The sequence below is a fragment of the Ailuropoda melanoleuca genome, chromosome 14, assembly GCF_002007445.2.
Source record: "Ailuropoda melanoleuca isolate Jingjing chromosome 14, ASM200744v2, whole genome shotgun sequence".
Taxonomy (NCBI): domain Eukaryota; kingdom Metazoa; phylum Chordata; class Mammalia; order Carnivora; family Ursidae; genus Ailuropoda; species Ailuropoda melanoleuca.
In genome coordinates, this window is record NC_048231.1 from 85,472,267 (window position 1) to 85,488,788 (window position 16,522).

General features: G+C 36.1%; 1 protein-coding gene across 3 annotated transcripts in view; it reads left to right on the forward strand.

Moving 5' to 3' along the window:
- DCC (DCC netrin 1 receptor) overlaps positions 1–16,522 on the forward strand; it is a 1,087,479-nt gene that overhangs the window by 1,028,213 nt on the left and 42,744 nt on the right. For all 3 annotated transcript variants that reach the window (XM_034642890.1, XM_034642891.1, XM_034642892.1), the window contains exon 25: positions 1,126–1,242. In XM_034642890.1, the coding sequence (XP_034498781.1) occupies positions 1,126–1,242 (117 nt within the window). The remainder of the gene's footprint in view (positions 1–1,125; positions 1,243–16,522) is intronic.

Genomic DNA, 16,522 nt, shown 5'->3' on the forward strand with positions numbered 1-16,522 from the left:
GGAATAAACGGCATGTTTGCCTTTTTACCATCCGAGATACCTTATCCCTTTCGTGAAAGGAAGACAATATTAAGAATTTTATGTGTAACCTTTCTGTACAAATATACATGCATACGCATTAATGCAGATATATAAACACACCATATATACATTTATATTATATACAGATATATAACACATATATTATATACAGATATATATGAATTCACACACACACAGAGAAATGTGTATATACACAGTATGCTTTTATGTGTATATTACACAAATGGGCATATATGATACTCTTCAGAACTTCAGTTTTATTGTTCTCAACATATATTTTTGTTCACATTTTAAATATACACATATCATTCTTTCTAATTATTTTTGATGACTCTTTAGTGTGGTATTTTATGGAATCATAATAAATTTATATAAATATAGCTAGCCTTATTTTTGAAAAATATAGTTCATTTCCTGTGTTTTTGTAATAAGATATGTTGCCTTTGGGCCTTAAGTACTAGTTGCATAAATTGTGGTAAATTCATACAAAAGGATATTTATGGAACTGTTAAAAAGGATAAAACTGGGGCATCTGGCTGGCTGGCTGGCCCAGTCAATAGAGCATGTGACTCTTGATCTTGGAGTCTTGATCTTGGGGTTCAAGCCCCACATTGGGCATCCAGTATACTTAAAAAATAAAATAAAATAAATAAAATGGGTGGTGCTCGTGAATATAGAAGCATGAGGGGTTTTAAATAAGTAAATATTATAAAACTGACTTGATAGAAAAGATGTTCATAGTATTTTCTTAAGAAGGTAACTAAATAGTATGTATGGGAAAATGTCACTTAAGTACAAAATATGTATATTAATATATACCTTCTAATTTTCACATATAAACACATAGGCAAACCTTATAAAGAACAAAACATAAATAATGGATCTTTCTGAATAAAGGGGTTATGGTAAATTTTATTAATGTTTGTGTAATGAGACTCTATGGATTGGATAGCCAAAAAAGTAGATATAATTATTTAAAACCTCAATAAAATGAAAAAGGCATCAACATGCCTCGCTAGAAATTATGTAAAGTATTGTATCATTGAAGAAGGTGTGTCTCTCAGAATATTGTTTTTCTTGTAGGTCAAGACACTGAAGAAGCAGGGAGCTCCATGTCCACTCTGGAAAGGTCACTGGCTGCACGTCGAGCCACTCGAGCCAAGCTTATGATTCCTATGGATGCCCAGTCCAACAATCCTGGTGGGTAAATATTGGTACCACAAGGAAGAAATGTAGTGTTTTCTGTTTTCATCTTTTCTGTCTCAAAGTATCAAAAATATTTAGAATTTTCTCTGAATTTTCTGGGCAATTGGACAAAATGAAGAATGACTAAAACCATATCATTTATAATTTGAAGTCAAATTTTTACTTATTGTATTTGTTGTGTGCAATCCAGTGGTCTCTCTGTTGCAAAACAGATGGCTACATAGTTAAGAAGTTGTTAAAAATATGAATTGAAAAGCTGAAACTTCTGTCACTATTATTGGTTTTAATCTAATGATCACATCTTCGTAGTTGTTTGTGTGTGCCTTTTTAATAGGTCCAATTTCTAGATTTAAATAATCTAGCACCCTTGAAGCAAGTGTTAACAGATATCCACTTATTACCCTCTTCTTGTTGAAGTTTTCTGTCATATTCCCACATTAACTGAAGATATTAGCACACCTGGGAATCACTTCCTTTCCAATTACCTCTATGATTAATCTTGGTAATTATAATATCCATGCAGGTAATTCATCCAATGCCCTAGACTGTTAGTTCCTTTATGGTACCTGCAATGATATTGGCTCCTTCCCACCTCAAGTCATCAATTCCGTGTCACCCCTAAAGCAATCATTGTAACCCCTACAAGCCTCAGTTTCTATCAGCCCTTTTTCTATACTCTCTTACTTTTCTGCTCACTTATTTTATTGCCTCCTTGCCAACAATTCTTCAATCCCACCTCCAATCAGTTAACTCTGCCACCTTCCCACCATCCCTCATCTGCCTCATGTCCTCATTTACCTCCAAACTCAACTGAGAATTCATAGTCATTTATTATCCTCAGTCCCTTGCAAATACCCTCATCTCCCCTGGTCTTCCTTCCCCATCATACTCACCCGAAAAAAAAAAAAAACTCATCCCTGATTAAATCAGCTCTACTACCAGCTCTCACTATGTACCCTAAAAGCTGATTTTATCTGGAGAAAAACACATGACTTGCTTGCCAGGCATTAGTGACCACAAATCCAAGGCCAGCAGTTATGTTTTTGAAAATGCCATTCATTTCTCTAGTCATTCATTGTTTCGTGTCTTATATGTATTCTTACTTCTCAGACTCCCCACACCTCTCTTCTTTCCCTATGCTCAGCTAATAATCTGGCTTATGATATTACCAAGAAGAGAGAATCACTGAGAAATGGTATCCTTATTCTTCCATCAAATCTAGTTGATGTGTTTATGCTCCTATCTGAAGCCAGCTCTTTCCTCTGTTGTCATCCTTTCCCATCCACTTGGGGACCCTTGCAGTTATCCCTTCCGTTTCCTGTATCATTCATTTTCTCTCTTCATGGATACCTCCAATAGGCATACAAGCATTCTGTCTCAACTCTTCTTTCAAAACACCCTTATTGGATACCACTTTCCCCTCCAACTGAAGCTCATCCCTCTCCCTTCCTGAAAAACGCCTTTAAAATGTGTCTATACCCACTTTTTCCTCTTTGTAATCTTCCTTATTAGTTTTAATGAGATTTTCACAGTTTCTCTCCACTGAAAACACAGTTGCAAGGTGATCAATAATCTCCACACTGTCAAAATAAATCATCAATTTTCAGATGCTCAGCAAAATTTGACATAACTTCTTTTTTTTTTTTTTTTTCCAAAACACTTTCTTCACTTGCCTTATAGCATGCTAAGTGTTCCGGGTTTTCTTCCTATTCTACTGGCTGCTCCTTCTGGGTACTTTTTACTTATTCCTCCTCTTACTCCAATGTCAGAGTCAAAGAGTGCCCCGCGGCTGTCTTCAGCCTTTTCTCTTCTGCCTACCTAGCTCTTTTGATGATGTCATCTGGTTCTGATGGCCTAATGCCATTTAAATGTTGATAAATCCCAAATTTTATCTCTAATTTACTCTCTTATCAGAATCCATATCAACTTTCATATCAACAATTGACTCAATTTCTCCATATAGTTGTGTAATAGGCAAGACAGCTATGTTCAGGATGGAAATCCTGATTTATAGATTTCCCTTTTCGCCTCCAAACTTGACCCTCCTACTGTTTTCCCTATTTCAATAAATGGTATCACAGTTCATCCATTTACTCTTGTTCAGAGCTCTAGTTTCATGTTCTTTTATCCAAATTTCATCACATCCCAAATTCAGTCTTTCATCAATCCTGTAGTTCTTGCTCATAATACCTGTCCCCAAGCTGATCTCTCCTTCCCATCTCTACTGCTTGTCCTAAGCTATGCCACCACCAACTGTTTCAGATTATAGACTATAGCTCTATGCTCATAACTCATCACTTTTCTTTAGCTCTTTCTCCTATACTAAGTTATCTACAGAGCAGCCTTTCAATGTTTGAATTAAACCATGTCACTCCTTTTGACTTCCCATCATATGTAGAATGAAATTCATGATTTCATCGTGTCCTACAAGACCCCATGTGATAAAGCCTCTGGACACATCCCTCACTTCATTTGCTGCTACTATAATCTATCTCAGCCTCATAGCCTTCGTCTCTGTTCTTTGGATAATAACACACATCCAAACTCAACGACTTTTCACTTGCTGTTCTCTTTCCCTGGAATTTCTTTTCATAGGTATTTACATGGCTTTTTCTTAATTCCATTCAAGTCTGTTTTCAATGGCCACCACCACAGGTCTTCCCTGACCATTGTCTAAAGAGCATTTTGGGTCACTCTCTGCTCTATTTATTCTGCGTTATTTTTCTTTATTAATGTGGATGACCATCCTGCTTGCATCTTTGTGTTTGTTTATTAATTTTGTGTTCCCCATATTGTCATCTCTAGGAGGGTAGAGATTTTGCCTCTTTGATCACCTCATATCCTCAATGCTCAGAACAGAGCCTGGTGCAATTGGCAGGCTCCAGTGGAGACCACTTAGGTGAATGAATTAACGGCTGCTTCTTTCTACTTTACTATATGTCCTGTTTCCTCCATACTCTAATAGCTCTCAATCTTACTCTAATAAGTACAAAAATTTTTATGGAATTTATAATGAATTCCAACTTTTCAACTCGTGGGTTAGATATAACTATTATGCCTATTTCACTAATAAGGGAACTGAGACTTGGAGAGTTTAAGTACCTAGCTTTTAGTCATACATCAACTAAGTGGCAGAACCAGAATTTGGACTCAGAAAGTCTGGCTTCAGAGTTCTGAACTGCTACTAATCACTAAGCTCCCTGCTGCACTACTCTGTGAAGCCATTGTCCTTCCTTCATTCCTTTTACCACATAGAGAGGCACTGTACCCTGAGCTGCCTCTCTTTGCCCCTCCAACTACTTTCCTCTTGTAATGAAGTTCTATCTGTGCCAATCTTCTATAGCTTTCTTCTTAAAAATAATTGTGCTTCATGTGTCAACTATACTCAAATTAAAAAAAAAAAATCCTCCATGGGCCTTTATGTTCCATGTATAGCTTCCTTATCCAATAAGTTCCTATATCTTGTTGATTTGATTTTTCTTCCACAATATCTTTTCAATTCCTGGCTACCTTCCTATTCCCCAGAGTCAATGTTAATTCTCTTTTTTATGACCTCACACCTGAACTGTCAAAACAGCTTCATAATGAGTCTTAGCCCCTTCTAGCGTCTTCGAGACTCCCATGTGTCCTGCTTGTCAGATGTCTTACTAAAACAACTTAAATATGACATTCATTCTATAAATTTCTCCAAAGGCTCCCCATTGTCTGCCAAGAAAAAACAACCACAAACCACTGAGCATCTCACATCTGAGACTACATTTCTAGTTTCCTGTTGCTATGCCTAGGTGGATGTATAGAAGGATGGATGGATAGATGGATGAATGGATGTATGGATGGATGGATGGATAGATAGACAGATAGATGATAGATAGATAGATAGATAGATAGATAGATAGATAGATAGATAAAGAAAGATATATAGATATATCTGAGACTCCTGCCAGGCTAGACTAATTCCAGTCCATAAATATAATTGCCCCTTCTTTGTTTTTTCCATCTGAACATTGCTCTCCTTTTGGAATGACTCAGTGGCTATCTCTACCTAACAAAGTTGTATGCATCACTTTGAAAGTGATGCTCTCATACATTCTTTCTCTTCTGAATGTTGTACCCAGAAATGATGGCTTCCTTTCTCATGTTTGAATAACATTTCTTTCTACTGCATTTATGGCATTAATTACACATACTGCTGCCTCATATGCTCAGGTATTCAAGGCCAAATATTTCCTCTTCTAACAGGTTGTGAATTACTTCATGATAGGGAGGGAATGTATCTAATTCATCTTCACATGCATGCATTGTATAGGTCAGTACTAACACAGAATTGGTGCTTGCTAAATATCTGTCAAATGACTGAATGAATAAGTAGATGAATTATAAGAATGCCTTGTATTTGCGAAACACCAGTTTAGGGACCTCTTGTTAAAATCAATTATAGTTAGAATATCTTCTAAGATTTTATGATATATTTAGGGCAGTTAAAATTATTTTCATTAAATAGGAAAGGAACTAATGAGCTTAGAAAGAAGGAAAAATGAAATGAAATCTAATAAATATTGAGAATTTCTGAATATTATTCACTGGCAAAGTACCTTGCTAATTACTATTTCTTTAAATCTTCATAATATTATCATGTGGTGAGATTATCCTGATTTTACAGACAGCAAACAAAGACTCAAACAGCTTACTAACACTCCAGGAGATACCTGGGCAACCTCTGAACTTCTATGGTATACTGCTCTTTCAAGGATAAAGTTGCCTTGCATGCCTTGGATTATTTACATCCTTTTTTTTTTTAAGATTTTTTTGACAGTAGCATCTCCAATTTACAAACATGCAAGCGAAGATTCTGAGAGTATGAACCCAAAACGTGTGCCTGATCTGGCCACCACATTGTGCTGCCTTATGTTGTCACCTGGAGCTCAAGGTTGCTCTATTTTGTTGCCTAAAACAGAAACCCTTCCTTATCCCTAGTGTCTTACTCTACATGAATGGGCCCCACAATGACCAGCAACTAATTTTGCTGTTATTTTAAAATTATCAAAAATCATGGGTACATTATTTTAAACAGTTAAATAGTTTTACAAAATGTATAAGGATTTTGTGACCCAGCAATCCCATTCTTACCCTACTTTGCTCTTGAAATACATGATATGTTCACCAAAAGACACATACAAGAATGTGTGTGGCAGTCCTTCGCCTCCTGTCACATCTTTATTACATTGTAACATATTCACACAGTGGAATGCCATGCAGCAATGAACATGATCAAATTAATGCCACAAACAATAGCTGGTAAGACAGAAACCTAACACAGCTGTGTGATTCAACTTATGTTAAATTTAAAAATGGGCAAAATAATCTATGGGGTTAGAATTCTGAAGAGGAGTTACTCTTGATGGGAGGTGATTAGTGACCAGAAGAGAACATGGGGAAACTTCTGATAATGTTGTTTCACGACCTGGATGATGGTTACAAGGCATTTCACTTTGGAAAATCACTGAGCACTACTTTGGATATTCCATATTTTTAGTACGCATATTATACTTAAATAAAACTTCAGTAAGAAAGGAAGAGTTGTTAGAAAATGTATCTTTTGAAATAACTTTGTCACATTACATTCTTTGTCATCTCCTAGTTCTGTGTTGGTAAAACTATCTAACGAAAGGAAATGACTTCAACATATAATCAAAGTTGATTTTAAAATAAATTCTTCAGCTTTCTGATAAATAAAATAAGTTCTTTGCAGCTGACATGATCGATAGGCCTTACATAGCTCTGCTGAACAAATTGTAGATCTCTATCTTTGCAGAGCAATGATTTCCTGCAGGATAGTAGATACATTTTCTGATGGCCCCACTTGCAGTTACTTAGATTTATCAAGTCTTATCTATCGAGTCTTCTGTAAACCACATCATAGCGGCATGCTAATTTCTAGTCACGTGTAGGAAGATGTTCACCGTTCCACTTAAGAATCATTAGTTGTAAGACTGCTTTTCCTCTCTTCCTTGACATTTCTCATCGTGCTCTATAAAATGTAAATTAGCAGATCAAATATAGACTCTCTGAAGTGCTTTTTCGTTTTTCAAATCCATGGGGAAATGTATTTAATTTCATTGGAGTGCAAAATTTGTGTATTTGTCTAAGTTTTGTCAACTTATTGGTTGAAAACATTATGTGGCATATGTGGCTCCTTACCCTTGAACACATTTCACAGCTAAGTAAGCTAATGCTTGTGAGGAACATACCAGTCAGAGCACAGGCAAGAGAACCCAGGGATTTTGATTTTCTGATCCGCTTTGTTGTAAAATGGTGGCAAAGGCTGACTATTTTTACAGTGGCCAAAGAATTATACTACAAATGAAATTACTTCTAAGAAATCAGAAGCATCAAGTATAACTTTCCTGAATTTGTAAAGGGTATATAAGGGTCAGATGCTGGGTTTCCAGGAATCAGACTCTGAGACAGAATTTCAAATACAGGCAATTTATTAGCAAGTGCTTTCTGGAAGAACACCTGTGAGGGTAAGGGATGCAGGATTGGGAGGAGGGAGAAATGAAACCGGTGGTGCAGTTTAATGGGGGCTTTAGCTGACCCCACAATTTGTTCTGGTGATGAACTGTCCTTCAGAGTTGTCCCAAAGGAGGCTTCTAGACTTTGTCTCGAAACTTCGGCCTTTGGTGCAGGCTACCCGCCCCCACAAGAACTGGGGTGTAATCTTGGGAGAGCAACTTCTTTGACTGAGAACCATTCCTGGAAAGATGTAGATTTACTTACATTTCTAGTATTTTATTACTTGATGGAACATAAGTATTTGTTTGACCTTAGATTCCCTTTCCATTTGAACCTGTGTTTTCTTCTAGAAAATGCTGGAGGAGAGGAAGGGAATCAGAACTAGGAGAGGCATAGATTGAAGCAGATGACATTTAAGATCACATGAGTTATAAAATTATGATAATTTAATGTATTAGAGTTTGTTAGGCAGAATTCTCTTGAATTTCATTTTTTTTTGTTTCCCTGTACATCTTTTAGGGGAAAAAAATATAATATCTGCTTTTAAAGGAAAAAAATAGTCTCAAAAAGTGGCCTGAAGTCTCTAGTAAAAAGACTGAGGCAAAGGAAGGGATACAGTTTTGCTTTTGTGATAGCTTAGGAACTGCTTATGACTCCTGGTTTAGGGCTTTCTAGAACATTTACTGTGAAAGCCAACTCTTTATTCCCCCATTCCCACCATCTGCTTTAGGCACTTGATTGCGGAACTCAAATAATGGTTTGGAGAAGCTATTGAGAAGTGAAATAAAGCTGCATGAGAAAAAGCAGATTTTAAAAACTAGAGTTCTGTTGGCTCGGGGCACTGTACTACCAGAAGGCCATCTTGTACCCAGATATGAGGATAATTCTAACCTCTGAGACATTTGATTCCAAGTCAGAATCCTTGTGTGAACCTTGCATTCATGGTATAAGAAGCCAGTATCCTAAGACTGGTCCCCAGCTTAACAGGTTCTAGAACTGGGCATTCATTCCATTGCCTTGCAAACTCTGTGAATGCCCACATCTGACCAAGAGTGCTTTTCTTAGGAGTAATGAGTGCAAACAACTGTTCTAGTACCACCGTAAACACCAACGCATACAAATTTTCAGCTATTCAGAACTGTGGGTGCAGTGGCAAGAAAGAGAAAGTTAAGAGCTCATTTAAATTTGCTTTAGAAATGATGTCATTGTCTAATATGTTTGTGACTCCAAATAATAATTTGATCATTACATTATTAAGATCAGTTTTTATTTTTTGAGTCATGAATGGCATACTTCATTCCTCCTCTTACTGTGAATTTCTGCAGAAGGTAGTATTTTTTATGAACCTCTCTAACTCCCACAGTGCTGTGTAAGTGGCTTTGTATAATGAGAGTTGAAAACCGAGAGGTTGTGTCTTGGTAGTTCCATGAACAAATGACTTGTTAAATAAAATTAATTGATTGGTAATTCTACTGGATTATCAAAATCATCAGGTCAGTAGGATTGTGCAGACAAGGTTAAGATATGGCTTTTAAGCCCAAAAAAGGTGCCGCTGGTGAGTACGCAATTGTGTTTTTAGGGAGGACTTTGCAAGGCAAAAAAAAAAAAAAAAAGTCTTATCAGAGATATAGAAATAATCAAAAATGGTTCTGATGAAGAATTGTAAAGGTAAAGAATTTTGGATGATGGAGTACAAAAGGAACACAAACACAGCTTTTGGAAAGGTTTCCTAGAGCAATATGAAAAATAAGAGTCACTTGCTTTTTAAGATTTGTGTCACCTAATTCTTTGTTCATTCCTAATGTCTTAGAGATTTCTACAACAAAGTACACCATCTTTTATTCCAAGACCTTTCTCATCTGAGTATGTCTTTTGGGCAGTCCGGGGTAACTTGTAAAAGACGAAGGCAGATATTCTCACCGTGTCTTGAGAAAGTCACTGGTCTGCAGAAAAGGGACCAGTGTGGTGCCTCAAGCTCATCTCAAAGGATTCCTCTGGACCCAGATCAGAGGCTCCCTTTCCTGTGGTCTCCTGTTCTGTCAGATACTCATGGTGTCAACATGGACACTCGGATATCTACTCAGATTTCCAGACTTCATAGCTGTATCTCGTTTGAGAAAATCTCAGTTGAGAAGGGTCAGACAGGAGTGAGCAAGGCTGTCGGAAGCTGTAAGGGTTTTCAAGTCCCCCATTCACAGTGTCCTCTATCTGATGTCAGTACATCTTCAGTCACCCTGTGGTTGGCAGTGGTCTGGTCACCTCCACATCAAACCTCATCTTTGGGCTGGCGAGATCTAAATAAATGAAGCCTTCCTTTAGCTCATAAAGGACAGAACAAAAATCTGAGCCTACATTTTGTTTTATAATCATAATTCCAGTTATTTTCCCCTGCCAGCGGAATCTCAAAAATCTTGGCGTCATATTTCCCTTGGGTTCAAATTTGAATTAAAACCTACCATTTAGGGGCACCTAGGTGGCTCAGTTGGTTAAGTGTCTGCCTTCTGCTCAGGTCATGATCCCAGCAGGGTCCTGGGATTGAGCCCCGAGTAGGGCTCCCTGCTCAGTGGGGAGTCTCCTTCTCCCTCTCCCTCTGCTCCTCCCCTGCTCATGCTTGCTCTCTCTCTCTCGAATAAATAAATAAAATCTTAAAAAAAAGAAAACTACCATTTAATTACCCAGTTACCTCTATCTTAATGTATTGAACTTTTTTCTTGAATGTAAGACAGGACATTTTTGGTTTTTTATAGAACTATTTGTTTTTGGCAATGATAATAATTTTCAGCATCTTGGTAAAATATTCAGTTCATCTTTTAAGTGGTCATATTTTAAATTGTGGATTTTTTAAAAGATTTATTTATTTGGTGGAGGGGGGCGGATAGAGAAGAAAAGAATCCCAAGCAGACTCCATGCTGAGCCCTGACACGGGGCTCAATCTCCCAACCCTGAGATCATGACCAGAACCAAAACCAAGAGCTTAATCGACAGTGACACCCAGGTGCCCCTAATTTTGGGGTTATTTTTACAGATTTATTGAGGTATAATTAATATACACAAAACTGTACATATTTAATGTATACAATTTGGTAAGTTTGGACATATGCATATACACATGAAACCATCACCATGATTAAGGTAATACACCTGTAACAGGAGTATTTTAAACAGCATTTCCTATTGCATGACATTTGGTTCAATCTTAGGATCTCTTGGATCCCTGAGATTGATAACAATAACCAGCATTTTTGAAGGGCTGACTCCTAACCCTCCAGTCTTTTGTACTCAATCTGTGGATAATCTCTTCAATCCACACCATAACATTGGTACTATTATCTCCACTCTACACTGAGAAAAACTAAGAAACAGTGACCTTAAATAACTTGCTCGGGTTAATGCACAGTTCTCTATTACGGCGTAACACATTACCTCCAAAACGTAGCAACATATAACAATCACTCATTTTCTCAAAGGCTTCTGTTGTGTCCACACATTTGCCAGCATGTCCTCAAGACATGACTCTTGCTCCCTCCAGGATGAGTGATCTAAAAGAGTGAGAGAGGGGGACGCCTGGGCAGCTCAGTCGGTTAAGCGTCTGCCTTCGGCTCAGGTCATGATCCCAGGGTCCTGGGATGGAGCCCCGCATCAGGCTCCCTGCTCGGTGGGGAGCCTGCTTCTCCCTCTGCTCCTCCCCTTGCTTGTGCTCTCTCTCTCTCCAACAAATAAATAAATAAGATCTTTTAAAAAAATAAAAATAAAGAGTGACAGAGAGAGAGGACAATCTTTTTCTTTGAATGTCTTTATTTCACATCAGAAAACCAATTTTAATGAATGCTTTCATATAAAAATGCCATTGTTCAGAGAACAAAGGGTTTTTTTTTGTTTTTTTAACTTTTTAATTTAAATTAAATTTAATTAACATAGGCTGTTTTACTAGTTTCAGAGGTAGAATTTAGTGTCATCAGTTGCATATAATACCCAGTACTCATGACTTCAAGTGCCCTCCTTAATGTCCATCACCCAGTTACCCCATCTCTCCACCCACCTTCCCTCCAGCAACCCTCAGTTTGTTTCCTATAGTTAAGAGTCTCTTGTGGTTTGCCTCCCTCTCTGTTTTCATCTTTTTTTATTTTTCCTTCCTTTCCCCTATGTTTATCTGTTTTGTTTCTTAAATTCTACATAGGAGTAAAACCATATGGTATTTGTCTTTCTCTGACTGACTTATTTCACTTAGCATAATACCGTCCAGTTCTATCCATGTCATTGCAAATGGCAAGATTTCATTCTTTTTGTTGGCAGAGTAATATTCCATTATATATATACACCACATCTCTCTATCCATTCATGTGTTGATGAACATCTGGGCTCTTTCCATAGTTTGGCTATTGTGGACATTGCTGTTATAACCATTGGGGTACAGGTGCCCCTTCAGATCACTATGTATCCTTTGGGTAAATACCCAGTAGTGCAATTGCTGGGTCATAGGGTAGCTCTATTTTTAACTTTTTGAGGAACCTTCATACTGTTTTCCAGAGTGGCTGTACCAGTTTGCATTCCCACCAACAGTGCAAGATGGTTCCCCTTTCTCCATATCCTCGCCAACATTTGTTTCTTGAGTTGTTAATTTTAACCATTCTGACTGCTGTGAGGTGATATCTCATTGTGTTATCTCATTGTGGTTTTGACATGTATTTCCCTGATGACAAGTGATATTGAGCATTTTTTCATGTGTCTGTTGGCCATTTGTATATCTTCTTTGTTAACCTGATTTTGGAAGTGGAATGTCTTCTGCATTTGTGCTGCATTCCAATGGTCACCAGACCAACTCTGGTGAAATGTGGCAGGGAACTCCACAAGGATGTGAACACCATGCAGTAGGACTCAATCGCAGACATCTCAGATACTGGCTGTAACATGTACTCACTACCAAGAGCCAGAACTAGATCATGAACCCAGGCAGTCTGACCCCAGTGCTTGGGCTCTTTACCACAATGTTGAGAATAACTACAGAACACACATTTGTGAATATTCATATATTTCCTAAGGGGAGTGTGAGAATATTGGTGGAGTTCATGTATATTCCATGGCAAGCACTTGTCAAAGAACACCTGAAAATGTGAAGGAGAGGAAAATATTTATCAAGGCCAATAGACACTAAATTTCCAAAGAGTCCAGATGATATATAGGTCATTGCAGAAAAGATATGGTAAGGAGAAGCAGAATGAGAAACCGTTTCACTTAAATTCTCTCACTTCAAAATATTATCTTTACTTCTATTTTTCTACCTCTCCTCTTCAACACATCTCTCGACTCTGTCAAGTGCCATATTGAGAAATACCTACAGAGGGATTTATTTCTTGAAATTATAGCTTAAAAAAAATCTCTACTTTAGATTTTCTATCGGTTGCATTTCGTGCCAACATTTTTAAGAATGTTGTAAAAGCTTTCAAATAACACTATGCTCTGTTCAAAGAGCTAAGTAATTTGGTGAGGGAATTTCTACTTGAAAAATCTTTGTGCATCAGGGTGAGATATAAATTCAATTGTCAGCAAGCTGTGTCAGAGCAGATTTCTTGTCGTATTTGGCCACAGAGCAGAGATTTATTGAAAATTCTTGATCATATCGGTTTCTGAGTTGTTTTACATAAACATAGCAGTGCAGTGAATGCTTTGAACTGTAGTTTGAGGGAGAGAGAGATAGAGAGAATGTGTGTGTGTGTGTGTGTGTGTGTGTGTGTGTGTGTGTGTGTATTTCTGGCTCTCAACCCTGACATGTAGGAGAAAAATACCAAACGCATTTCAATACCCAGGGTTGTATCCAACTTACTTTAGAATGATTATTTCTGCAACAGCTATCTTCTGAGTAGGTGGAGACTTCTGTGCCCTTTTAGAAATGAATCATGAATCAAAATGCTTCAAAACCAAAGCTTTGGAAGACAGACTATTCTATTTCATGCCACAGAATAGAACAATGGGAATTGTTGAGATGCAGAAACATACAATAGATTTATTATTTTTTAAAGAACTTTTATTATTTGCGAGCCATTTGTACCAGGTCAGTAGTGAAAATGCAAAACTTAGAAAGGGAAATTCCTTTCTTCAGTAATAAAAGACTTGGAGCTGGAATATAAATTTAGTCTCTTGGGTTCTCTTAGTTCTCTGATTTTATATTCTGTGGCTTACCAAATTATTTTATGTTTCTCCATTCAAGTTTATTCAGCTCCAACCAGGAGATATTTATGAAATTCTTTTTCTAAATCTATTATAAAATATTGGTTAAGTTCACATAATAATATTGATAAGGAAATGTGTGCAGTTTGTGGAGTGAGCGTCTTCTATAGCTAAGGGAAACTATCATTGTCACATTTATTCATGGGTAAAAATTGTCAACGCGGAGACAGCTTTACAATCTGGCAATCAACATTAATGACTATGCAGTGATCCCATATGATCAGTAAGATGGGTGAAATCATTAAACTGACTGCCTGGGAGACTGGGTTTAAATTTCCCAAATATAGACATTATATTATTGTATGGCTCTTATTTACAAATGTATTCAAGTCCATTATTATTACTATTACTACTATAGGAACTGTACACCCCAGGAAGCTAAAAAACACATCAAACCACTTAAATAGTCTCCAGTGGGTTAAAATGACAGATTTCTAAATATTACTTCTAGAAAATCCTTCTTATTAACTCACTTGAAAAATATGAAGTATCTCTAGCACTGTACCGTGAGAGATACAAAAACTGCAAAATTATAGCCTCCTTCTTTGAGCAACTTATCATCATTTTGGCTGATATCTGGTTTGACTCTCTGATTCTTTTTTCAATTTTCCCTGTCACCTTTTTTCTTTTCCTTTTTCTGAAGTCTGTTCATGTGTTTGTTTATCTACAATTTACTCTTTATAAAATATCTTTATAAGACATTGTGCTATATACCACTTATTCTCAAATTTTCATTCAATTCTTCCCAAAAATAATTTAGAAAACTTTGTAGCACCTCAAACATTTTGAATTTAACATTTAAAACGGTTTGTTATAAATATCTGTGAAGGATATAATTTCTTTGGTATATCACTCTCTTAAATAAGTCGAAATGCATAGATACACCATAGCAATTTGATATCCACCACCATCTATTTACAAAATACATGAGAAATCTTCTCTTTAACAGAGAAAAACTTACACATGTTTCTCCTTGAACTAGTACCTACAATTCACTCTCCCAACAGAATAATATACAAATGTCATCTGTCTTTATGCCTTTTATTGATCATCTATCTTATTTCTTTGCAATATAATATTTTTGTAAACTGAAATTATTTGTTTATTGTTATAAACTTATTTTGAGCATAAGTTTAGGTTTAACTGCTGGGGTTTTTTCTTCGGGGTTGAGTTAACATTACAATTAATATTTCTGGGCAATTGTGTATAAAGTAAGATTTTATTAGAATTCTATCACTTAATGACATAAATGAGGCTTTTCTGTACAGTTATTGCATACATCTGTGGATAAATTTACTTTTTGCATAAATTCTATTCCAGTGTTCTATTTATCTAAACACTGAGAAATTTTGTTTGCATATACATGTGTGGGTGAATGTTGCAACAATGAGATTTTTATAGCAGTCACTCATGATTTGAACTTCCAAATTACGTGCCCAAATCACACTGTGAACTCTCACCTGAAGTTATTTTTTATAATATTTCAACTAACTAGATATTGTCCTCCAATTATGCTGGAAGTAAAAATTTTAGAAACTGCCTTTCAAAAGTATTTGTTACTCATTCAAGTTATTTGCTTTCTCATTTTTAAGAGATATACCTATGAAAAACTTTACCAAGATTTACAGAGTAATTATAAAATACATCTGCAGAGTAATTATAAAATACATCTGCAAATTTTCTGTATTTTATAAAATACATCTGCAAATTTTTTCCACTAAGAAGTATTTTATATAATACGGTTATGACAGGATTGGAAGCACTGAAATATCATTTACAATATACTGTTATCAATATAATTTTTTGAAAAATGTTTTTATTCTATTAAAATCTATATAGTTTGTATTCATTACATGGAAAACACCCATCGTTTAACTTACTTAAATGAGTTAGTCCTTATTGTGAAACCAATAGTTTTTTTAAATTTCTCAATTCAAATAAATATGTTAAAATACATTTCAAGGAATATTATAAATACACTGAAAAATAAATTCCAGATTGCAATTTCAAAAGCTATTTTACTAGAAGCAGCCCTTTTGATTTAAAGTGTTGGATATTCAATGTAATGGATCTGCATTTTAATTTAGAAAAAAATTTTCAAATCCAGATGCTGTTTCTAACTAATTTAAAATAATGTTAGAAGGGGGAATGAACCACGAGAGACTATGGACTCTGGGAAACAAACTGAGGGCTTTAGAGGGAAAGTGAGTGGGGGATCGGGATAGGCCAGTGGTGGGTATTAAGGAGGGCACGTATTGCATGGTGCACTGGGTGTTATACGCAAGTAATGAATCATGGAACTTCACATCAAAAACTTGGGATGTACAGTATGGTGACTAACATAACATAAAAAAAATTTTATTAAAAAATAAAATAAAATAATGTAATATAATCTGTATCCGTGATCATGAAGTTACTTACATAAGAGGAATATGATAAAAAGAAAGGTTTTTCTTTGGCAAATGTGCATGTTCATGCATGTTAAACTCCAGTAATTGTCATTAGAGTGTAATTAAATAAAAATAACGCATATAAT